The sequence below is a fragment of the Beta vulgaris genome, chromosome 3 (assembly GCF_026745355.1).
Source record: "Beta vulgaris subsp. vulgaris cultivar EL10 chromosome 3, EL10.2, whole genome shotgun sequence".
NCBI lineage: Eukaryota > Viridiplantae > Streptophyta > Magnoliopsida > Caryophyllales > Amaranthaceae > Beta > Beta vulgaris.
This window is the reverse complement of record NC_079204.1, coordinates 11,435,446-11,455,307: the sequence shown is the minus strand read 5'-3', so window position 1 is coordinate 11,455,307 and position 19,862 is coordinate 11,435,446. Positions and strand designations below refer to the sequence as shown.

Here is a 19,862-nt window from a genome sequence, read left to right as displayed (position 1 = left end):
ATGGAGTCTGAGTGGAATTACACAGAATCAGACATTGCTCAAAAGTTCCTTTTCTTCAACGTCCTCAAAGATGGTCGTGTCCACATATTCACCTCATTATTCGAAAAATCTCCTCCTTCCAACAATCCCATCTCCATCCCCAACGTCGAAACCAAAGATGTTCAAATCTCCACCAATGTCTCCGCAAGACTCTTCCGCGCAACCTCCACTGATGACGACATATCCACAACCGAAAAACACAAACTTCCACTCCTTTTCTACGTCCATGGCGGCGGCTTCTGCATGCAGTCTGCCTTCTCTATGGAGTATACTCGTTTCGTCTCGCTCGTCGTAGCTGAAGCAAACATCATGGCTATCTCCGTCGAGTATAGTCTCTTCCCAAAACGACACATCCCTGCATGTTACGACGACTGCTGGGCTGCACTCCAGTGGGTTGCGTCGCACTGTAAGGACATGGTATCAGAGCATCAGGTTAGATCCAAAAAAAAAAAAAAAGAAAAAAAAAAGGTAGAGAGAAATAAAGAAGAAAACGACGAAGAAAAAAAGGGGAGAGAAAGAGTGTTAAAAAAAATTAAAATAATAAAACAATAGAAGAAAATTTATGAGTGTTTTATGTGTGTAACCATGGCAATTAATGGTTATACTTAGATATGTGGATGGGTTCCCTTTTAGCCCATGAAAATGGATTTGAATCCTATGAAAAAGAGAGCATCAAAAGCATTAAAAAAAATTGTTGAGGTGAAGATCGAGTAATCTTTACGAGTGTGTGGAAGTCGTAGTCAATGTAGAAACGGTTTCCGAAATTAAAGTCGTGGACTTAGTCAATTTGCAAGGCAACGTCAAAATGAGTTTATGGAGAGAAGTGCTTCATTGAGTGAAGGTTGGTGATAATGTGCATCAACAAATTAAAATATGGTGTTGGTAATAATGTGTATCAACAAAAGATGGTGTTAGTGAGAAGTGCATCAATAAATATTTGGTGATGAGAAGTGCATCACATTAGGAAGAGAAGTGCTTCCATGTTAATGGATAGAAATGCTCCATGAAATAAAAAAAAATGAAGGTTCATCATGTGGGAAGAATTACCAAGAATCAAGATTGTGACATAATGTTTAATGTTGGCTCCTACAAATTTTGGAGCAAGGGGGTGTGTTGGATTATGCTCCAAAATTAGTCAAATAGTTTTCCTAATAGTTAGGATTAGTTGCTAGTAATTAGTTAGTGGGTTAACAAGTATTAGTCTAAATAATGGTCTAGTTAGTGGGATAGCAAGTAGTGGGCTACATAGTGGACATGTTATTAGTAGTGCTTTATATGCCTATTTAAAGATTATTTTGTTTATTCATTAAGTGAGTACATGAAAAATATATTAAAATGTAGTCTTTCTAATTCTCTCCAAGTTTCTCTTTTTCTCCTCGAAAAATTCTACAAAATGGGCCTGAATCTTGGATCAATAATTACGCTGATTTAACGAGAATATTCGTAGGAGGTGATTCTGCAGGAGGTAATATTTCTCATAACTTGTTGACTAAGGTAGGGTACATGGGACTTTCTGAGGGTGCAAAGATAGAAGGGATGATTTTAATTCATCCGTTTTTTTGGGAAGGAGAGAAGATGTGGATGTACATGTGTCCTACAAATGAAGGACCTAGAGATCGTAGGTTGATACCTGATGTAGAAGATTTGGCTAGGATTGGGTGTGGTAGAGTGTTGGTTTTTGTTGCTGAGAAGGATGTTTTGTACGATGCGGGGAACAATTACGTTGATGAGTTGATTAAGAGTGGGTGGAAAGGGAAGATGGTGGAGATTATGGTGAACAAAGATAAGGAACATTGTTTCCATCTTTATGATTATTTGGATCCTGAGGCTTTTGCTATTCGTCGAGGAATGTCTTCCTTCATTAACCATCAAGATCATAATACTGGTCATCGCAATAATTAGATTCTACACTAACGGCCCGTTTGGTAATCGTTAATAAATTTCGATAATGGGAATAATTAGATCCTACACGAATCGCCAGTGTAGTATATATGATGTGTGTAATATGCTACCGATTTTAATGTCACTTCTTTTGTATTGTATTTGCATGTTTTTTCATCATGGTGAAGTAAGTGTTGGGTTAAGTGTGCCAAATTGTTGTTAGGTTTTTATTGTTTAGGAATTGTGAGTTAATAGTCAAGTGCATAGTATTCTGCGATTAACAAAGTTAATTGATGAATTAGTTGAAATATTGCTCCTTAATTTTAGCAAAGTAGTTATTTGTCTTTTTCTATTTAATTTGAGCGTTGGTTGGATCTGTTGATTTCATTCTAAAAATGAAATTAGTATTTTGCCTCGGGCGATGCTTCGGATTAGTTGCAATTATCAAATCTATTATTATTTATAGATTTCATAATTGATTTTATTAGCTTTTCATAATATTCTATTTAATATAAAATTGGAAAATGAACTTTATCACATATAAAAAAAACTTCTAAGGAATTAGGGATAATAACAATTTAGATGGAATAAGGGTATAAAAGAGTATTATTACTTAATAAAAGTGTTAGAGATCAAAAAGATTGTCTATGTCTTTATAATTAAATAAAATTATAAAGACTTTATTATGTTTTACTTTGAAATATTAAGCATTGAATAGTAGTAGTGGTTAAACTCTCACATTTTATTTCAAAGGTCATATGTTCAAATCCTAGTAACTACACGTTGTCAATATATTAGAAGCTTGAGAAGAGTGTCACGTGGCACCATTCCTTTAATAAGAACGTCTTTTGATATATTTATGCATAGATCACTTTTCTTTCCCTTCTCTTTTTTTTTTTTTTTTTTTTTTTTTTTTTTTTTTTTTTATCTTATAAGTTCAACAGTACTCGGGGAAAGTAAGATAAAGGTTCATTTTATTATTATTGTTTTCATATCTATATAATCTAGAGGATCTAGAGATCGTATAATAAGCCATTTTCAAATCCATATTTGAAAAAATGTCGGGGAAGAAAATCAGGCGCAAAATTATAAATTACTAGCTTGTTGTAACTAGCTTGTTGAGAACTTATTTTGTTCTAAAGAAAATGCAATCACACAATTAGCCGAATAATAATGTATCTCACTAGGGCTCTGTTTAGCATTACATTTAAGGCACCTTAAATGTGTGGGTTCTAAAAGTTTAAGTCGTCTAAAATAAATTGTCTTTGGGAGTAAAACTTTAAGCAAATTTAGGGCCTATTTTCCCCAGTTAATTTTCAGTTCAGTTCAATTCAGTTCAGTTCAGTTCAATTCAGTTCAGTTCAGATCAGTTCAGCTCAATTCAGCTCTTGACAATACTTTTACTCTCACATATCACTATTCATTTCAGTTCAGCTCAGTTCAATTTAGTTCAGTTCAACTCAGTTCAGTTCAGTTCAGCTGTTTTATGCCGAAGAGAACAAGCCCTTAAGCTCAAACATTGACTAAAACTGAGTTGCTATCAAATATAACAACTAACTTTAAGGTGCTGAAATTTTCAGCTAAAATATCAATTCAGCTTCTTTCAACTACCTTATCAGTTTCAATTCCATTTCAACTTATATTTCCGAACATAGTCTAAGTATTGGCATAATAACAAAGCAAACTGGCAGAGGTTACGGCTCTGTTTGGCAACACATTTAAGTCACCTTAAATGAGTAGGTGCTAAAAATTTAAGTCACCTAAAATAAAGAGTCGTGTTTGGGGGTAATAGCTTAAATAAAATTTTAGCTCAAAAATTGACTGAATAGCATCTCAATTTAAGGTGCTGAAATTTTCAGCTACCTTATCACTTCAGCTTGTTTCAGTTACCTTATCAGTTTCAGCTCTATTTCAGCTTATATTCTCAAACATCATGTTAAATTAGGCAAACGGACTTGGATAATGTTTAAAGACGACACTTGAGATTTTATTGAGGTTATAGTATCAAGCTCCACTATAACATGTTAGAAGTGAACTGTTGGCTTGTCATAACATAAAGATCATAGATTTTGTATAATTTAGTCTTTTTTTTCATTATTTTACATTCTTTAAAACAAATAATTAGTTTTTAGGTTCGAACGATTCCTTAGGTTATTATAATTTTTATTTATTACCATTTTACTTTAAAATTAAAATATCAAACATTACTTGATTTAGTGGTTAAAAATTTAATATATTAATTTGAAATCATCGGATCAAATCTTATACCATGCTTTGATGTTTAATATATTAGTGGCTATGTTCTTTCTTTTCTTAATCGAATTTTCGATTTGCATTCTCTTTGAACCCGGCCTAAAACTCATACACTCTCTCTTTTCATATGGGCCTGGACTTTACTCTCTTATTGGGCCAAAAGGCCCAGAGCTACCTCACTATCAAGTATCAATGAACAATGACTACGAGGATAATTTAGCAAACTTTATAAGCTTCTCTCTATTTTTAGACAATATATGCTGGTGAAAATTATTAATCAGAAGGGTTCAACAAGTTCATAAAAAGTACAACATCGAGACACGCATTAGTGAAAAAATTATATTGCATCGGTCGAACTTTAAACCAAAAATATATTACAACATAATCATATTGATGTTGATATTTAACAAAATATAGCACAATGGGGGTTTAGAAAATATTGGGATGCATGATTTATCTTGAGTTATGACACCTAAACCATCCAAAGGATTAAATCTGAAAAATTTCTGTGCATTTCTTGTTCATTCATTGCTAAATATTGATTTAGAATATGGATCATCCGTTTCCTTAAAAATATCATCTTTCGTTTAAGACAACATAATAGAGCGATTATCAGATGTCTCTAAAGAGACATAATAGAGTGATTATATGTTGTAGATAATCATGTACACTCGGACCAACATAAAAGTGTCTACGATGCATGGGACGATGAGAAAGCTAGAGTCTATGTTAACAATTAAGTTTAAGAAAAAGTCAAGATGAGTAATGTAGGAAAAATTTCAAAGTCTAAAACATTTAGGTCCTATTCTTTTACACTGAAAGAAATTATATTGAACTGAATTAAATTAAACTGAAATTAATTGAATTGGACTGAATTGAGAGAAATTAAATTACAAAGAGAAATTAAATTGAGAGAAACTGAACTGAAGTGAAATTAAGTAAAAAAAAAAAACACAATCTTAATCATCTGGTAGCTGATGAAAATAAGAAATGATATATCACGATTGAGTGGGGCTGGGGGCCCGGGGCCCGGGGAAGGCTCAGGTAAATAAAACCTACCCACTCCTTGCCAAAATCCATATCATTGAGGTAGATGTGGTCCCAATTCCTAAATCATAGTAGAACTTTAAATAATGTATGGGGGTTTCATGAGTCAGTCAACATGAACAGATTCCCATCTTTCAATACAAACATTTACAAATACTCATATAGAAGTTGTATATCCATAATGCATTACGACTTTCTCACGCTTGAAACATACTTTTACGTGGTTTTTTCTTTTTCTCCTTTCTAATGTTATGTTTATATCGATTTTTTGGTCACATTTTGGGTTCATGAATCTTAAATATGTTGAATATAGTGGCCATCTTAGCGTATCACTGTTTTAGTACTTAGCTACATTTTCTGTGAAAATAATGATACGGCTTAACCATGATGAGGGTGCCTAGACTCATATATATAACATATACAATAGTATAATTACAAGGATGTCCTTAGTATCCTCTATTACACCCCCTTCAAATTGTACATGGGGAACAACGTATAGTTTAGACCTTAAAAACTTAAAAAAATTGACCAGACAATCCTTTGGTGAAAATATCAGCAAATTGTAACTCAATAGGAACATAGCGTACAACTAAATCACCATCCTGAACAAAATGATATCAATCTTTATGTGCTTACTACGATCATGCTGAACTGGATTCATAGCAAGATAGGAAACAGAAACAGTATCACAAAACAGTTGGGCACGAATGATGAGTCCAAACTCAGCTAACAAGGAATGAATCGACAGGGTGTCCTATATGGTGTAAGCAACAACACGATACTCGACTTCAGTGGAAAACTTAGAGACAGTGGGTTGCTTCTTTGAGCGTTAGGAGATGAGATTGCCACCTAAGAAGATGACATAACCAGTGGTGGAAGAATAACTATCCGGACAACCATCCCAATCAGCATCCGAGTATGCAATCATGATAGACATAGTCATGGAGAGGTGAAGCCATAGACCATAGTTAGAAGTAGCCTGCAAGTACTTGTAAATACGCTTAACAACCAACAAGTGAGATGTGCGGGGGGAATGCATAAATTGGAAAACTAAATGCACAGCATACGTAATGTCATGTCTTCTCATAGTCAAGTACTATAAAGCCCCAACCATATTGCGATACTCAGTAGGATCATATAAAAGATCACCATCGGTAAGAGATAGAGTAGTACTACTGGGAAGGGGTGGGGAAACAGGCTTAACAGCGTGCAGGTGAAATTTTAGAAGAAGATCATGAACATACTTTTTCTGACACGAGAATAAGCCATGAGAGGTGCGAATAGCCTGCACACAAAGGAAATAATGCAGAGGACCTAAATCTCATAGCAAACTCAGCAGATAGAAGAGAAATAAATTTCATGATAAAAAAGGAGTTAAGCTGCCGATGAAAATAATATCATCAACATAGAGAAGAAGATAGAGAATATATTTGGCACGATGAAAGATGAACATGGAAGTATCTGATTGACAACAAAAGAAACCCTGTTGTAGCAAGAAACTACTAAAGTGAAGATACCAAGCTCGAGGAGTTTGTTTTAACCCATAGATTGCTTTTCGAAGACGACAAATATGATGAGGAAAATCACACTAGTGGAAAAAAACGGAAGGGCTACGGTTAAAACAGCCCTAAGGGCCGCGTTTTTGCCTAGCAACCCTTCACTAAAAGGGAAGGGCTGCGTTTTTTAACCGCAGTCCTTCACAAAGAAGGGCTGCGGTTGAGGCCCAAAAACGCAGCCCTTCCATATTGGAAGGGTTGCGGTTTTGTGCCTAAAACGCAACCCTTCTTTGTACAAAGGGCTGCGATTTTGGCACAAAATCGCAGCCCTTTCGACCCATAAAAAAATAAAAAAATGTTTTCCTTGATATTAAAGAAAGCATGAGCAATCTTTCAGTATCTTCTGTATTTATGACGTCAAATTCAATAGTTATTCTAGGATAGCAAGCACATACAACTAGTAAAGCATCGGATAATCACTCATGAAATATATCAAGAAATTTACAAGAACAATCGAAATTTGTATATCTAAAAATGAAAAAAAAATAACGAAAATGAAAAATGAAAAAAAAAGAACGAAATGAAATACAAGAACAGAAATGAAAGAATGAACCAAAACGAAAAAAAAACGGAACGAAAATGAAAATTAAACGAAACTCAAACTCAAACTCAAACCTAGATCTGAAAAAAAAACTCAAAAATTACAATCTACTTCGTGAGGGTGTGCTGTCATTGAAGGCAAATCAGCTTACGATTTTTCGCCCAATCAGCTATGGTGGTGCAACCATCACCGTCAGATTTGATGTCTGGCAAATCAAGAATAATCTCAACCTTCAAAATTCGGTCGGAGAAATTGCTGTCATTGAAGGCGAATCAAAAGTCGGATTCAGAGCTTGAAGGTCGAAGATCATCGTTACTAGTTGAAGCCGAATTAATCGGAATTTTGGACTTGGTTAACTCCATATTCGATTGTTTCATCTAAGTCTGAGATGAAATTGACGCAAACCCTAACCCCCAAATTATGCTTTTATTTTCGAGTTCACATCGGAATACTACATACAAGTTAAAGGAGAGTACTCTGAAAGTAAGCAACCGAATGAAATCGGAGATTCGCTAGCATTTGTACCGGAGATTCGCCGAAAAAGGAGAGTGAAAGGTCGGGATTCGATGGTGAGACTTTCGTGAAGGTTACAAACTTTTGTGGTTAGTATGATGACAAGGGAGGGTGAGAGAGAAGGGAGGAGGGTGAGAGAGAATGGAGGAGGGTGAAGAGGCATGCGTGAGAGAGAAGGGAGAAGGGTGAGAGAGTTAATAACAAACCCTAGAGCCCTTGTAATTAAAGTCATTCTAAAAAAAGAAAGCCATAAAGGGCTGGTTTTTTTAAAAACGCAACCCTTTATTATTTAAAGGGCTGCGTTTTTAAAAAACCGCAGCCCTTTATTACTTAAAGGACTGCGATTTTCGGCTAACCGCAGCCCTTCGTTTACGAAGGGCTGCGGATTTTCGGCTAACTGCAGCCCTTCACTATTAAGGACTGCGATATTAGAAAAACGCAGCCCTTGCATCGCAGCCCTTCCGTTTTTCCCCTAGTGTCAAAATGAATAAAATCGACATGTTATTTCATATAAACTTCCTCAAAAAGATCACCATCCAAGAAGGCGTTTTTCACATATAATTGCCAAATGCCCAAATGACCCAATTATAGGAAATAACTAATAACAAGACCAATCGAACAGTAATGAAGCGAATAACATGGCTAAAAGTTTCAGAGTAATCAATATCTTCCAACTGACCGAACCCCCGAGCAACCAGACAAGCCTTAGGCCTAATCACATGACCTTCCTCATAAGTTTTTATCGATAAATCCATTTTGTACCAACCAAATTCTTTGACGCGTCATACGGTACCAAATCCCAAGTTTTGTTGGCAAGCATGGCATTAATCTCATACTCCATGGCTTGCCGTCATTTCAAAATTTATTAGCCTTAGAAAAACAAGTTGGTCCTTATTCTTTTTCCAGTGTTGCGAGAATTAAAATGGTTTTTGGTTTGAAAATACCGTATTCAACACGAGTTTGCATTGTATGGACTTTATACGAAGACGGTATCTCAAAAATACCCAACGAATATTCAGCACGAGTTTGCATTGTATGGACTTTATATGAAGACGGTATCGTAAAAATACCCAACGAAGGAGGTGCAGTTAAAGGAACAGAAGGAGGGGACACATGACAAGAAGAGGTGAGGGTCGACGCGGACACGGGGGAAGGGGATCAGTGGCGTGGTTTTGCTGGGTAGCAACATGAGAGAAAGGGGCGGGTTGACCCAGCTGGCGCTGGAAATCCAACAGGTTGGGCAGTAGCAACATGGTTGGAGGGTGCTGACCCAGCGGGAGCTGGAATTCCAGCAGGCTGGGCAGTAGTGAATGGGGGGTGGGGTGGGCATCCCATCGAGCACTGGAAATCCAGCGAGCTGGACAATAGCTTGATGGAGGGGGGAAGCCGAGCCATTGGGCGCTGGGGAATCAGCGTGCGGAGCAGACCGAGCACAAGGGGAGGGGAAGTCCAAGCCATGCAGCAGATGGCAGTACAAGGGGAGGGGTAGCAGTACTTAAGGAGGGGAGGGCTTGCCTATGATGTGCGGGAAAGAGCTCGTGCAAGGCGGGTGACAGGCTAAAGTCGTATCACTAGATCAAAAATAACCTAAAGTCCAATAACTCGTAGTGAGGGTAGTCAGGATCAAATCCACATGGAGAAAGTTATACTATTGTATCTGAATTCTAATATTATACTAATTAGATCAGATGAAAATAGTTGATTTACCGAACTAAACGAATAACATAATTAAATACGAGGGAATGAATCAATTAATAAAGAACTAGGATTATGGATCAATGTGTATACAATTTGGGAAATCAAGGACGAATGACAACTACTGATAAGTCAATTCATCTAGGGCACATGTAATTTTTCTCGAACATTACCTCCATCAAAGATCACCTAGCCGCTCTTGCATGGTCAAGGATCACTTTGCCTAGTGATTAAGAGCTTGTACGAAATCTCTCCTCTCGAAGCAGATTCAGTATTGCGATAGTAGAAATACAAATCAGGCCTAATTCATAAATCTAGCATGAACGATTCAACCACAGGAAACAAATGAAATATAAAGTAATTAGACTAATCTATCAATCCCTCATTGTGTCCTCTGCAAGTTTTGTGTCAAGTCTTCCCCTTCCCCCTTTTGAATTTTTAATCGAGGTTTCCCCCTTCACGTGGTGGTTTGCGTCTCGTCTTTTGATGTCCCCGACCCTGTCCTTGCGTCGGGTATTTGAGTCGGTCTCGTCTTGGGCCTCCCCTTCCCTAGTTTCTGTTTGGGCCTTCCGCCTCCCCTGTTTAGTGTTGTGGTAATTTTAGGCTTCGCTTTCCCCTCCCCCAGTTAGTGTCGGGCTTCCCCTCCCCCTCCCCCTGGTTGTTAGGATCTCCAACTAGTTATGTCAGGTTTTTTCTTAAAATGCATGTTAAATCTCTGAATAATAGGAGTGTGTTGTTTTAGATTTGGTAAAGATGTGTATGTGGTTCATTGTGGCCATTTATAGGTGTTTCTCAGTTCGGTCAGGATTGGTGGTTCAAGGTTGTAACAGTAGCATATGTCGGTTTTTGGGAATATGTGACCAGGGACAAGGTGACTCAAGAAGCTCGTAAGCATGGACGAGGCGATGATAGCTTTTCATGGTTGGGACGTATGTTTTCTGGTTTTGCAAACCGGATGTGTGGTCGAGAGCTCCACTTCTTTGGCTCTCTTACTAGTTTGGCATTGATCTTAATGGTCCTTGTCTTGACAACTTCAAATATGCAAGCGGCACCCTAGTTGCATCTGGGGGTTTTTAGCACGCCCACTCATTAGCGTTTCTCCTACCTCATGAAGACACCTGACATACTCTCGAGCGAGAGTAATGAGTCACCACAGAACGTGACTCTTCAAAAGATCATGAACCCAGATTCACAAGGGATAACAGATTGTAGGGATTGCTCATGTGGCGAGAAGCGACGCTCGTCGTTGGTTGTTCGTTGTCCGGATCGTGAACATCATTGGCTTGTTCTACCACTTCCATCAGCCATCCGGGGTTCGAATCCATCATCGTAAGCATTGACCAGCGACGCCCCCCTCCCCCTTCCTATGCGCCTTTTCATTAGTTTTACTTATTTTTGTTTTAGATAGAATATACGAGCTCATCAAGCTCATTTAGGTTTGTTTGTTTGGTTTAGGTTTGTTTGGTTGGTTGGTTTAGGTTTGGTTGTATTAGCATTATGTTGTACTTTCGATTATAATTAACATACATTTTCTCGTTGTAAAAAAAATTACTATTGATGTGTAAGTTTCACATGCCAGGGCATAAAACACAAAACTCGACATGACATTGTACGTATAAAAAAACTTTGATTAGCATACATATATTGATTATTGATACCTCTAAACTCTAAAGTACTACGTTGATTGAATCTTGTGAGAACATATATACTTCTATATGTTTAAATTACTAGCATAGAAAAGAGACCACTCATTTTATATTTATTAGTCCCACGCGTGCAACCAACTTAACCTTTTTGGTAAATTTTAGTATACTAGCAGTAAGCTATAGAAACTACAAGACACAAACAAATGAACAAAAGCATCAAATTATATGGACTATTGTAATATGATTATAAATTATGTACAAAGCGTAGCACTTATGTCAACGACAATTTTCTGAAGCGCCGATTCCAACACTTGAGCTTTTGCGTATAGATTATAGATGGTGGCAACAAATTTCAATGATAGCGGTTTGTTTCTCCCTCTTCCAAAGCATCATTGGGTTGCTCCCTTAATGGGGCGCCCACTTGAACTCATGCACACGCTTATATATACTAAACATCTTCTATTAAGTAGTACTCTGCTATGGATCAATATAAAAGTAGTACTCTACTCATAAGTATGAATATATATGGAAAAACTTTATCTACCTAGTGGGTCAACAACCCATTACTAATAGAAATAAATAAATAGTGAGATCCAACTTATCAGTTATAATAGTTTTTTAATGCTCTAATTCTAGTGGGTTAACTACCCACCGGGTAGATGTAGTATTGTCCAATATATATGATGAGGACGTAGATACAATCATACAATACGAAAGCTTTGACTCTAACGGTCTGTTTAGTAGTTGGTTATAGAGGGTGGTAATGAGAATGAATTTGTGTGTAAATTTGTGCAGAATATCATTGTTCATTCCCATAGTAATGCTAATTTATCCTAAAATGTCTACTTTTCTTCTTGAATTTTCATTCCCATCCAATCCCATCTTGTAGGTGGTAATGATGGGTAATTAAAATTGCTTCCCCTTGAAGACAAAAACACAAGTTTACGGGTGAGATTGCTTGCCCATAGAGACAAAATATCTCCTCGTGGAGATTTAAAGGGTGCTTCCCTAATAACATTACACTTAAAATTCATTTTCTATTATCACAATTTATTATCGACTACCAAATGAGCCGTAGGAGACTTAATAATCTTATATTTTAAAGGTTTCGAGTTCGAAATGTACTACCTAAGTGGAGATGATTGAGGGTGGAAATACTTTTGTCTTTCCCCTACTCCCAAGTATCTATGCAAATATTAGACTAATAAATCACAAGGCTTGAGTTTTGGTCATGATCATTCTTCCTACCATTTAGGGGGGGGGGGGATTGTGTTAATTAGATCATAATATCATAATCATTTGGTTTAGAAAAAATACTCTGCAGCTTGCTGTCTTGTTATGTTAGGTCATAAAATCATAAAATCACAAGTTTTTCTCATATCATTTCAAGATAAGTGGTAAGATTTTCCCACTGAATGTCTTGTTATGTTAGATTGTCTAATTGCTCTTATTAGACCTTAATTCTCTAGCTACCTTCTTGGGAATTTGATAGATTATTGTTGTGCTTTAGTGTGTGTGTGTGTTGCTAGTTTAGAAATGGATTATTGTCTCAAAGAATCTGATTTGGAAGATGAGATGTCAAAAGTTGGGTATGACTTTGAATTGTTGAATCTGGGGAATTCACATGTATCTTCTCCTCAAATGTTAGTACAGTGGACATGTGAATTGAAGGTAATGGGTAATCGTTGCTTCAAGAAAGAGGAATACACCTCTGCAACTTTGATATATGAAACATTTTTGGACTTTGTTATGACAGAACTCACAAAAGAGGTTTTGGAAGAACCCAAAACCTCCGAATTGGTTATTAGTTGTTTTTTAAACCTATCAATGTGCGAGTTTAAGCTTAAAAACTATGATAAAGTCATTCTCTATGTTCTAGTATCTTGATTATGGACCGCAATAACATCAAGAGCCTCCACAGGAGAAGCCAAGCTTATGCTAGGACAGAAAAGAGTTGGGGAAGCTTTGTTAGATTTAGAAAAGGCATTAGGGATGACAGTAGAATCGGTCAAAGTAGGAGACACGCCCCATTCCCGCCCAAGTGGATGAGGGGATTGATCTAGATTTGGCGGGGATGGGAATTAAAATCATACCTGCAATGGGTGGTGGAGCGGGTGTGGATTTTATGCTATACTAGCCCTATCTTCGCCCGCCCCGCATTTATTATGTACTTGGTGAGGCGGGGATGGGTTTGGAATTTTCCCCCACAATGGGGGGTGGTGCGGGGATGGGGATGTGAATTTTATGCGGGTGCGGGTGTGGAGGTACCATCCTCCGCACCCGTTCCACCCAATTGTCATCCCTAAAAAGCATCAACATTGGAACCTCTAGACAAAGCTATGAATTTGGAACTTTTCAATAACCTTTATCACTTCAAGGAAGCCATCTTGAGCAATTGGTTTCTGCTGAAGGCGTTTATGATGAACTCGCCAAACCAATTAGCTCTTTGACTACTCAGAGTAAACCAACAGGGACTGTTGATCCCTCTCTTTCGCTTAATAAGGTTGTTCCTTTAAGAGAAAAAAGAACTTTGGATGACGAATGTTTGATAGCCAAGAATAGGAAAGCACTAACGCCTTTTCAACTGTTTCATGTATGTCTAACCATACCAGAAAGGGGATGGAAGGAAGACAATTCAAATTGCTCGCGAAGCAATGAAGGTACTTTCTCACAGGTTGATGACACTATTTTTTAGACTATAAATATGAAAATTTCTTAAGCGGTCCATAAGGAGTCAAACTCGAGCTCCGTTACAAGCACAAACTCAATCAAATTTCACATTGCACGAAAGAAAGAGAACAATGCACCAAAGAGGGAAACCTAAGGACAATTTCACCAACTACTAATATGAGTGTGGATAATTCAATGGATATGGATCAACAAGTCGAACTTATTACCAACATAAAAGAGTGTGTAGGTGTTCTCGAAGAACATTATAATCAAGGAATAACAATGGTTGTTGATGTCACACTTTCCTACAGTCGCCTGGTACACAATTTATGGAAGCAACTACCCCCTTTATTTTCTTAACAAAATCAAACATTCTTATGACACTAGTAGAATAGTTGTTAATTGCGGCGGTTCTACCCATACGCAGTAATAAATTGCGAAAAAATAAATAAAAATTCGAAAATTAATCTATTGTTGCGGTTTTGGGTGGAAACCGCAGCAATATACCTCAACAGTAACATTTCAAATTGTCTTTAACCAGGTCTGACGAAATCTATTGTTGTGGTTTCTTCCAATAACTGCAACAATATATAATAGATTAAATATTACTTTTCTATTAATATTTGAACCTATTGTTGCGGTTCCTACAAAAAACTGCAGCAATAGACTGTTTTAAATAATAATAATATTTGTAGCAGTTGAGATCTGCTCGATCTCCCACGTCGCCGTCGCCCAGCAGACCTCTCTTTTCTCCTAAAAAAATTCAAACATCATGCATCGAGATCTACTTCTATTGTGGTGGTCATTAAAATTCGATTGTGGTAATTTGTTGCAAGTCGTGCGTCGAGATCAGTCTGTAGCGGTTCGTGCATGGTTCATTGTCGGCGCCTTTTCCGGTGGTTCGAGAATCGTGGTTCACTTCATGGTTGACAACAATGGTTCGTGATTTTAAATTATTTTTTCGGCTTTTTTTTCCAAATTAACATGATGTAACGTAAAATCTGATGTTATGTATTTGTGGCTAGGTTTTATTTTTTTTATTTTTCCTTTTGCTTATTATTTTTTTATATTTAGGATTTATTAAAATTATATTTTTATTAAATGTATGAAATCAATATGCAACAAATAATTTGTTTGTGGTAGTTATTTTTGTGTTGTAATTTTTAGTAGAGAATCATTAGAAAGTTTAAATTTTTAAAAAAGAAATTTTTACTTTACCTGCACCATCTATTTATGCGGGTTTGTGGGACAACCGCAACAATAGGCTTCATTTTTTTTCAATAGAAAAAGGCATGTTGTTGTGGCTTTGGGTAGGGACCGCAATAATAGGTTGCTCTATTGTTGTGGTTAAAAACTGCAAAACCCTTAATTGCTCGCGGCAAAAACCGCAGCAATATGCCACTTAATGACCGCCATAATTCAATTTTTTCCACTAGTGTAACTACTACAATTCGGGTTCCAACTGCATATCGAGCTACTTCATCCATGTTGTGAAGGAAAGGAAATATATACCTTAAGTCTATTTCGAATTCCTTCCTCAAGGTAGGTACTGGTGAGAAAAGGTAGAGGTGATCATTTTGGCCCGGCCCGTTTTTGGGCCGGGTTTTGGGCAGAATTTTTCAGCCCGCGGGCCCGGCCCGGCCTTTTTTTTTTTTTTTGGGCGTGCTTTGGGCAAGCTAAAAACGACTTTTTAGTCTATTTTTTGGCCTGGCCCGTTTTGGCCCGCAAAAGCCCGCTAAGCCCGCCCGAAATAGCGGGCTTTGGACACAAAAATTCGGCCCGAATTTAGGCCCGGCCCGGCCAATGGGCAAATTTTTTTGGTCGCGGCCCGGCCCGAACCCGGCCCGGCCCATGATCACCTCTAAGAAAAGGACATGGTCACTCGTTTCTTCTACTTTACTAGGCAGTCATGTAATAGTCAAAAGAGCAATGGCGGATTTACAGTGGGTACAATTGTATCCCCATTTTCAAAAACAAAAAGTTGAAGGAAACAAAAGCAAAAAGAAAACAAAATACGTTGCCCAAGACTGAAGATTGGCAGACGCTCCTCATTACTCATGCATCCCCTACTCCCCTTCTTTCTCACTCCTTTGGTCACTATAACGTTTCTTTTTTACTCCCTCTCCTCATACTTTTTCTTTTCTCTTTCTTTCTTTTTCGCCTCTGCCGATTGCTGGAGTTTCTTTTTGTCACCACTTTGCCGGAATTCGGAGGCCATAATGCAAAACGCCAACGCTGGTCACTACTTTGCCGGAGCCCGGAGGCGAGAACAGCAGTCGCGGATCACCAGTTGCCACTCGCCAGTTCGGCAGTTTGCCACCACCCACCAGCCACGCTCGCCAGAAGGCCTGAACTCAGGTCGCCGCTTTCCTTCTTTTCTGCTAGTTTATAAATTATAGGCTTCTCATTTTGATGTGAATTGATATTTTGAATAGAAATAAGAAATTATTAAAATGAAATTTAAATGTTGTGCAATTATGAAACATGGAATTGAGATTACTTTTGAAATTAGAGATTACTTGAATTGAAATTGAGATTACTTGAACTAAAATTAGAGATTAGAAATTGTAAAATTGAAATAGAGGTTGTGAATTGAAATTTGTTGATCGAATTTGGAATTAGATGTTGTGAAATATAATTTGGTCACTCTTCATTTTGAACTTGAACTTTTTATTGATGACGTGCGAAAGGATGAAAACTTTCGCGAATTGAAAGATCTTGATGAGCTTTCTATGATGCTTGTTGAAATTGAGAAGCATACTACATATAAGCTAGTCTACTTGCTATAAAGACTAGTATTGATTCTTCCCGTGGCAACTGCAAGTGTGGAAAGAGTATTTTCTTCAATGAATACCGTGAAAAGCAAATTGCGAAATGGTATGGGGTATCAATTTTTGAATGATTGTTTAGTCACTTGCATTGAGAGAGATCTTTTTTTGCAAGTTAGTGATGATGTGTAATTAACCGCTTTCAATCTATGAAAGGTCGTCGGATGCACTTGTAATTTTTATTTATTTGAAACTTATGTATTTTTGTCGTTTTAAATTAATTGTAATTTGAATCATTAATTGATATTGGCATTGTATTTTGATTTGAGTTTTTAATCGTAAATCAACTCAAGTATTGTATTTTGTTTTATTTGATTTTTTCTAATTCGTACCCCCATCTCATAATTTCTGGATACGTCACTGCAAAAGAGATCGTTTTAGTTATTTACTTATTTAAGCTTCTATCATGTAGCCTCTTTTATTTATTCCCCGTTGTAAAAAAAGAAAAAGAAAAAAGGTGCAAAGGATCTTTAGCTTTTTAAACTCCCACATATATATAAAAGTGAAATCGATGGGAAAAATAGAATGAGAGAAAGAACCAAAATTGGTACAAATAGTAATAAACCATACCCGATTTCCTAAAATAAAGGTTATGTTCAGTTCACCTTATTTTTGCTTATTTCAGATCAGATCAAATCAGAAAAAATAAGTTCAGATCAGATCAGATTTGAAAATCATTAATACTATTAAATATCTTTCATTACATATTAGTAAAAATTATAATAATTGAATATCAAGAAAGTATTCATTGAGACGAATCAAACAAGACCCCACATGACTATATTTTTTCTTATATATTGAGAAAAATCTAAAAGATAAGATCTTGTAATCAGATCAGATCAAATCAAATCAGATCAGAAAAAATAAGTTCAGATCAAATTAGATTAAATAAGTTCAGATCAGAAAATTTCAGGTCAACTAAACATATATAGCCTTAAAACAACAGGGTCTGAACCTCGTATTATTCTTATGTACCTTTGTTATACATGCATCGATGATCGACCAACCAACCGAAAAATCGAAAATCAAAGACAATAGCATTTGCATGCATTGTAATGTGTGAAGGAATTCAAATTGGAGCCACTTTATCGATATAAAGATCTCCTAAAAGATGATTCGGTATTTTGTTTCTCAAAGAATAAAGGTATGAACATGATTAAACTAAAATAAGAAAAAGCGAAAGTTAAATTAGTACAACCATCATACTAGCTTACAAGCCCAAATCCCAATAAAGTTTTTTTTCTTACGTAAAAGTTATAGTGTCACCTAATGAGAGCGAAATCAGAAAACAACGACCTTGAGATTAACGTTAAGCCAAACATAAGCCAGTACTATTTGATCGAAACGACGTAACTTTCGTCACCTAATTCTGATTATTTGAATGCATCAATTACTTTAGACAACCTGTTTACAAATTACAAGAACATACTCCTTGCTACTAGTGCGAGAAATATTTTAGGTGTGTGGAGTGTGGTAAGTTTGATCCGGTAAGATTTTTATATTTATCTCGGTTTTTTTTACCAAATATCCCCGACAAATCAAGAAATTCACCATATATCCTCAATGTTTCAGAAATGCACCGTATACCCTTGAGTTTCGAAGACTATGCACCAGATACCCTTTTCCTAACTGCCGTTAACCCACCGTTAGATTTATTTACAATTTTACCATCATTAAGCCCTAATCCTAATTTAACCTAATCCTAATCCTAATCTAACCCTAATCCTACCCCTAAACCATCCCCCTTACCATAACCCTACTTCTTGGCAGCCCCCACCCCCTCCACCCCAGCCCCTCCACCCCATCCCAGCCCCTACCCCACCCCTCCCCCTCCCCCACTGCCGATGTGTGTGCCGGCCTCCCCCACCCCCACTGCTGCTGCTTTTGCCGGCCTCCCCCACCCCCACCGACGTTGTGCATGTCGGCCTCCCCACCCCCTACGCGTCCGTTCACCCGCCGACCACCCCTCACCCCTTCCCTGTCGATTTTCCAGCCCCTTTCGAATTCCCCACCCCACCCCTCCCCCTCGAACGCCAAACCCCCCACCTCTCCCCGTCGAACACCGACTACCATGAAGCTCGAGAATTAATGGCCACACCATCGGTCTCCCCCACCCTTCCCCCACCCTCGAATCGTCTTCCTCTTCCCTCCCTCGAATGATTTCGTCAGATTTGGGTCGATTTCTGGGCTCGATTTTGCACATTAACCCGCGAAAATGGCAAATGGTGGTTTAATTGGTGGAGATTATGGTTTGGGCTAGCAGGTGGAGGGGTTCCGCGACGAAAACAGAGAGGGGAGTGCGTGATGATCTTCGCGGGCTGCGGGAGGGAGCGAGGGAGGGTGGGTTGCGGCAGAGGGAGGGGAAGGGGGGTTGCGGCAGAGGGAGGGGAGGGTGTGGAGTTGCGACGGAGGAAGGGGGAGGGGTTGGGGGCTGCGACGGAGGGAGGGGGAAGGCTTGGGGGCTGCAGCGGGGGAGGGGAGGGAGAGGGGTGGGGGGATGGTGGTGGGGGAGGGGGAAGAGGGGGCTTGGCTGGGCTGGGCTTAAGGTTAAGGATTAGGGTTTAGATGTTAGGATTAGTATTTAGATTAGGGTTAGGGATTAGGGTTTAGATTTTAGGGTTAGGAGTTAATTGTGGCAAAATGATAAATAAAGTTAACGGTGAGTTAACGGCAGTTAAAAAAAGGCCATTTGGTGCACAAAACTGAAAAGTCAGGGGTATATGGTGAATTGTTGAAACATTGAGGGTATATTGTGAATTTGTTGATTTGTCAGGGGTATTTGGTGAAAAAACCGTATTTATCTCTATTTTAATTTACTTTTACTTCTATAAGATACTCCCTTTATTCATATATAAAGATATGGTTAAAATAAAATAAGAATATGCAAATGAGTCCGTTTTTTAGCAGACCGTCTCACGACTTACATTAGTGTTAATATGAGACCAGTTGATGTCATGCAAACATCACGTGCGTGCATCAAACCAACATCGAAATTAGTTAAGCAATTGGACCTATTAGTTATGCTAACCTTAAATTGTTTCTGGATAAATTAGTTAAGTGGTGAAGTATATTAGTTAAGCATTGAATTATATTAATTAAACATTGAAGTATAGTAGTTATATCATAGAAACCAGATTATAACGCATTTTAATAATAACTACAAACCATAACTATTAACCTTGTAAGCATAACC

The 19,862-nt window shown here is 37.7% G+C and overlaps 1 protein-coding gene across 1 annotated transcript; it reads left to right on the top strand.

Moving 5' to 3' along the window:
- Nucleotides 1–1,941, top strand: LOC125495488 (probable carboxylesterase 2). The gene is made up of 2 exons (XM_048640222.1): nucleotides 1–471; nucleotides 1,534–1,941. The coding sequence occupies exons 1-2, from the start codon at nucleotides 1–3 to the stop codon at nucleotides 1,939–1,941; spliced, it is 879 nt and encodes a 292-aa protein (XP_048496179.1).
- Nucleotides 1,942–19,862: the final 17,921 nt, after the last annotated feature.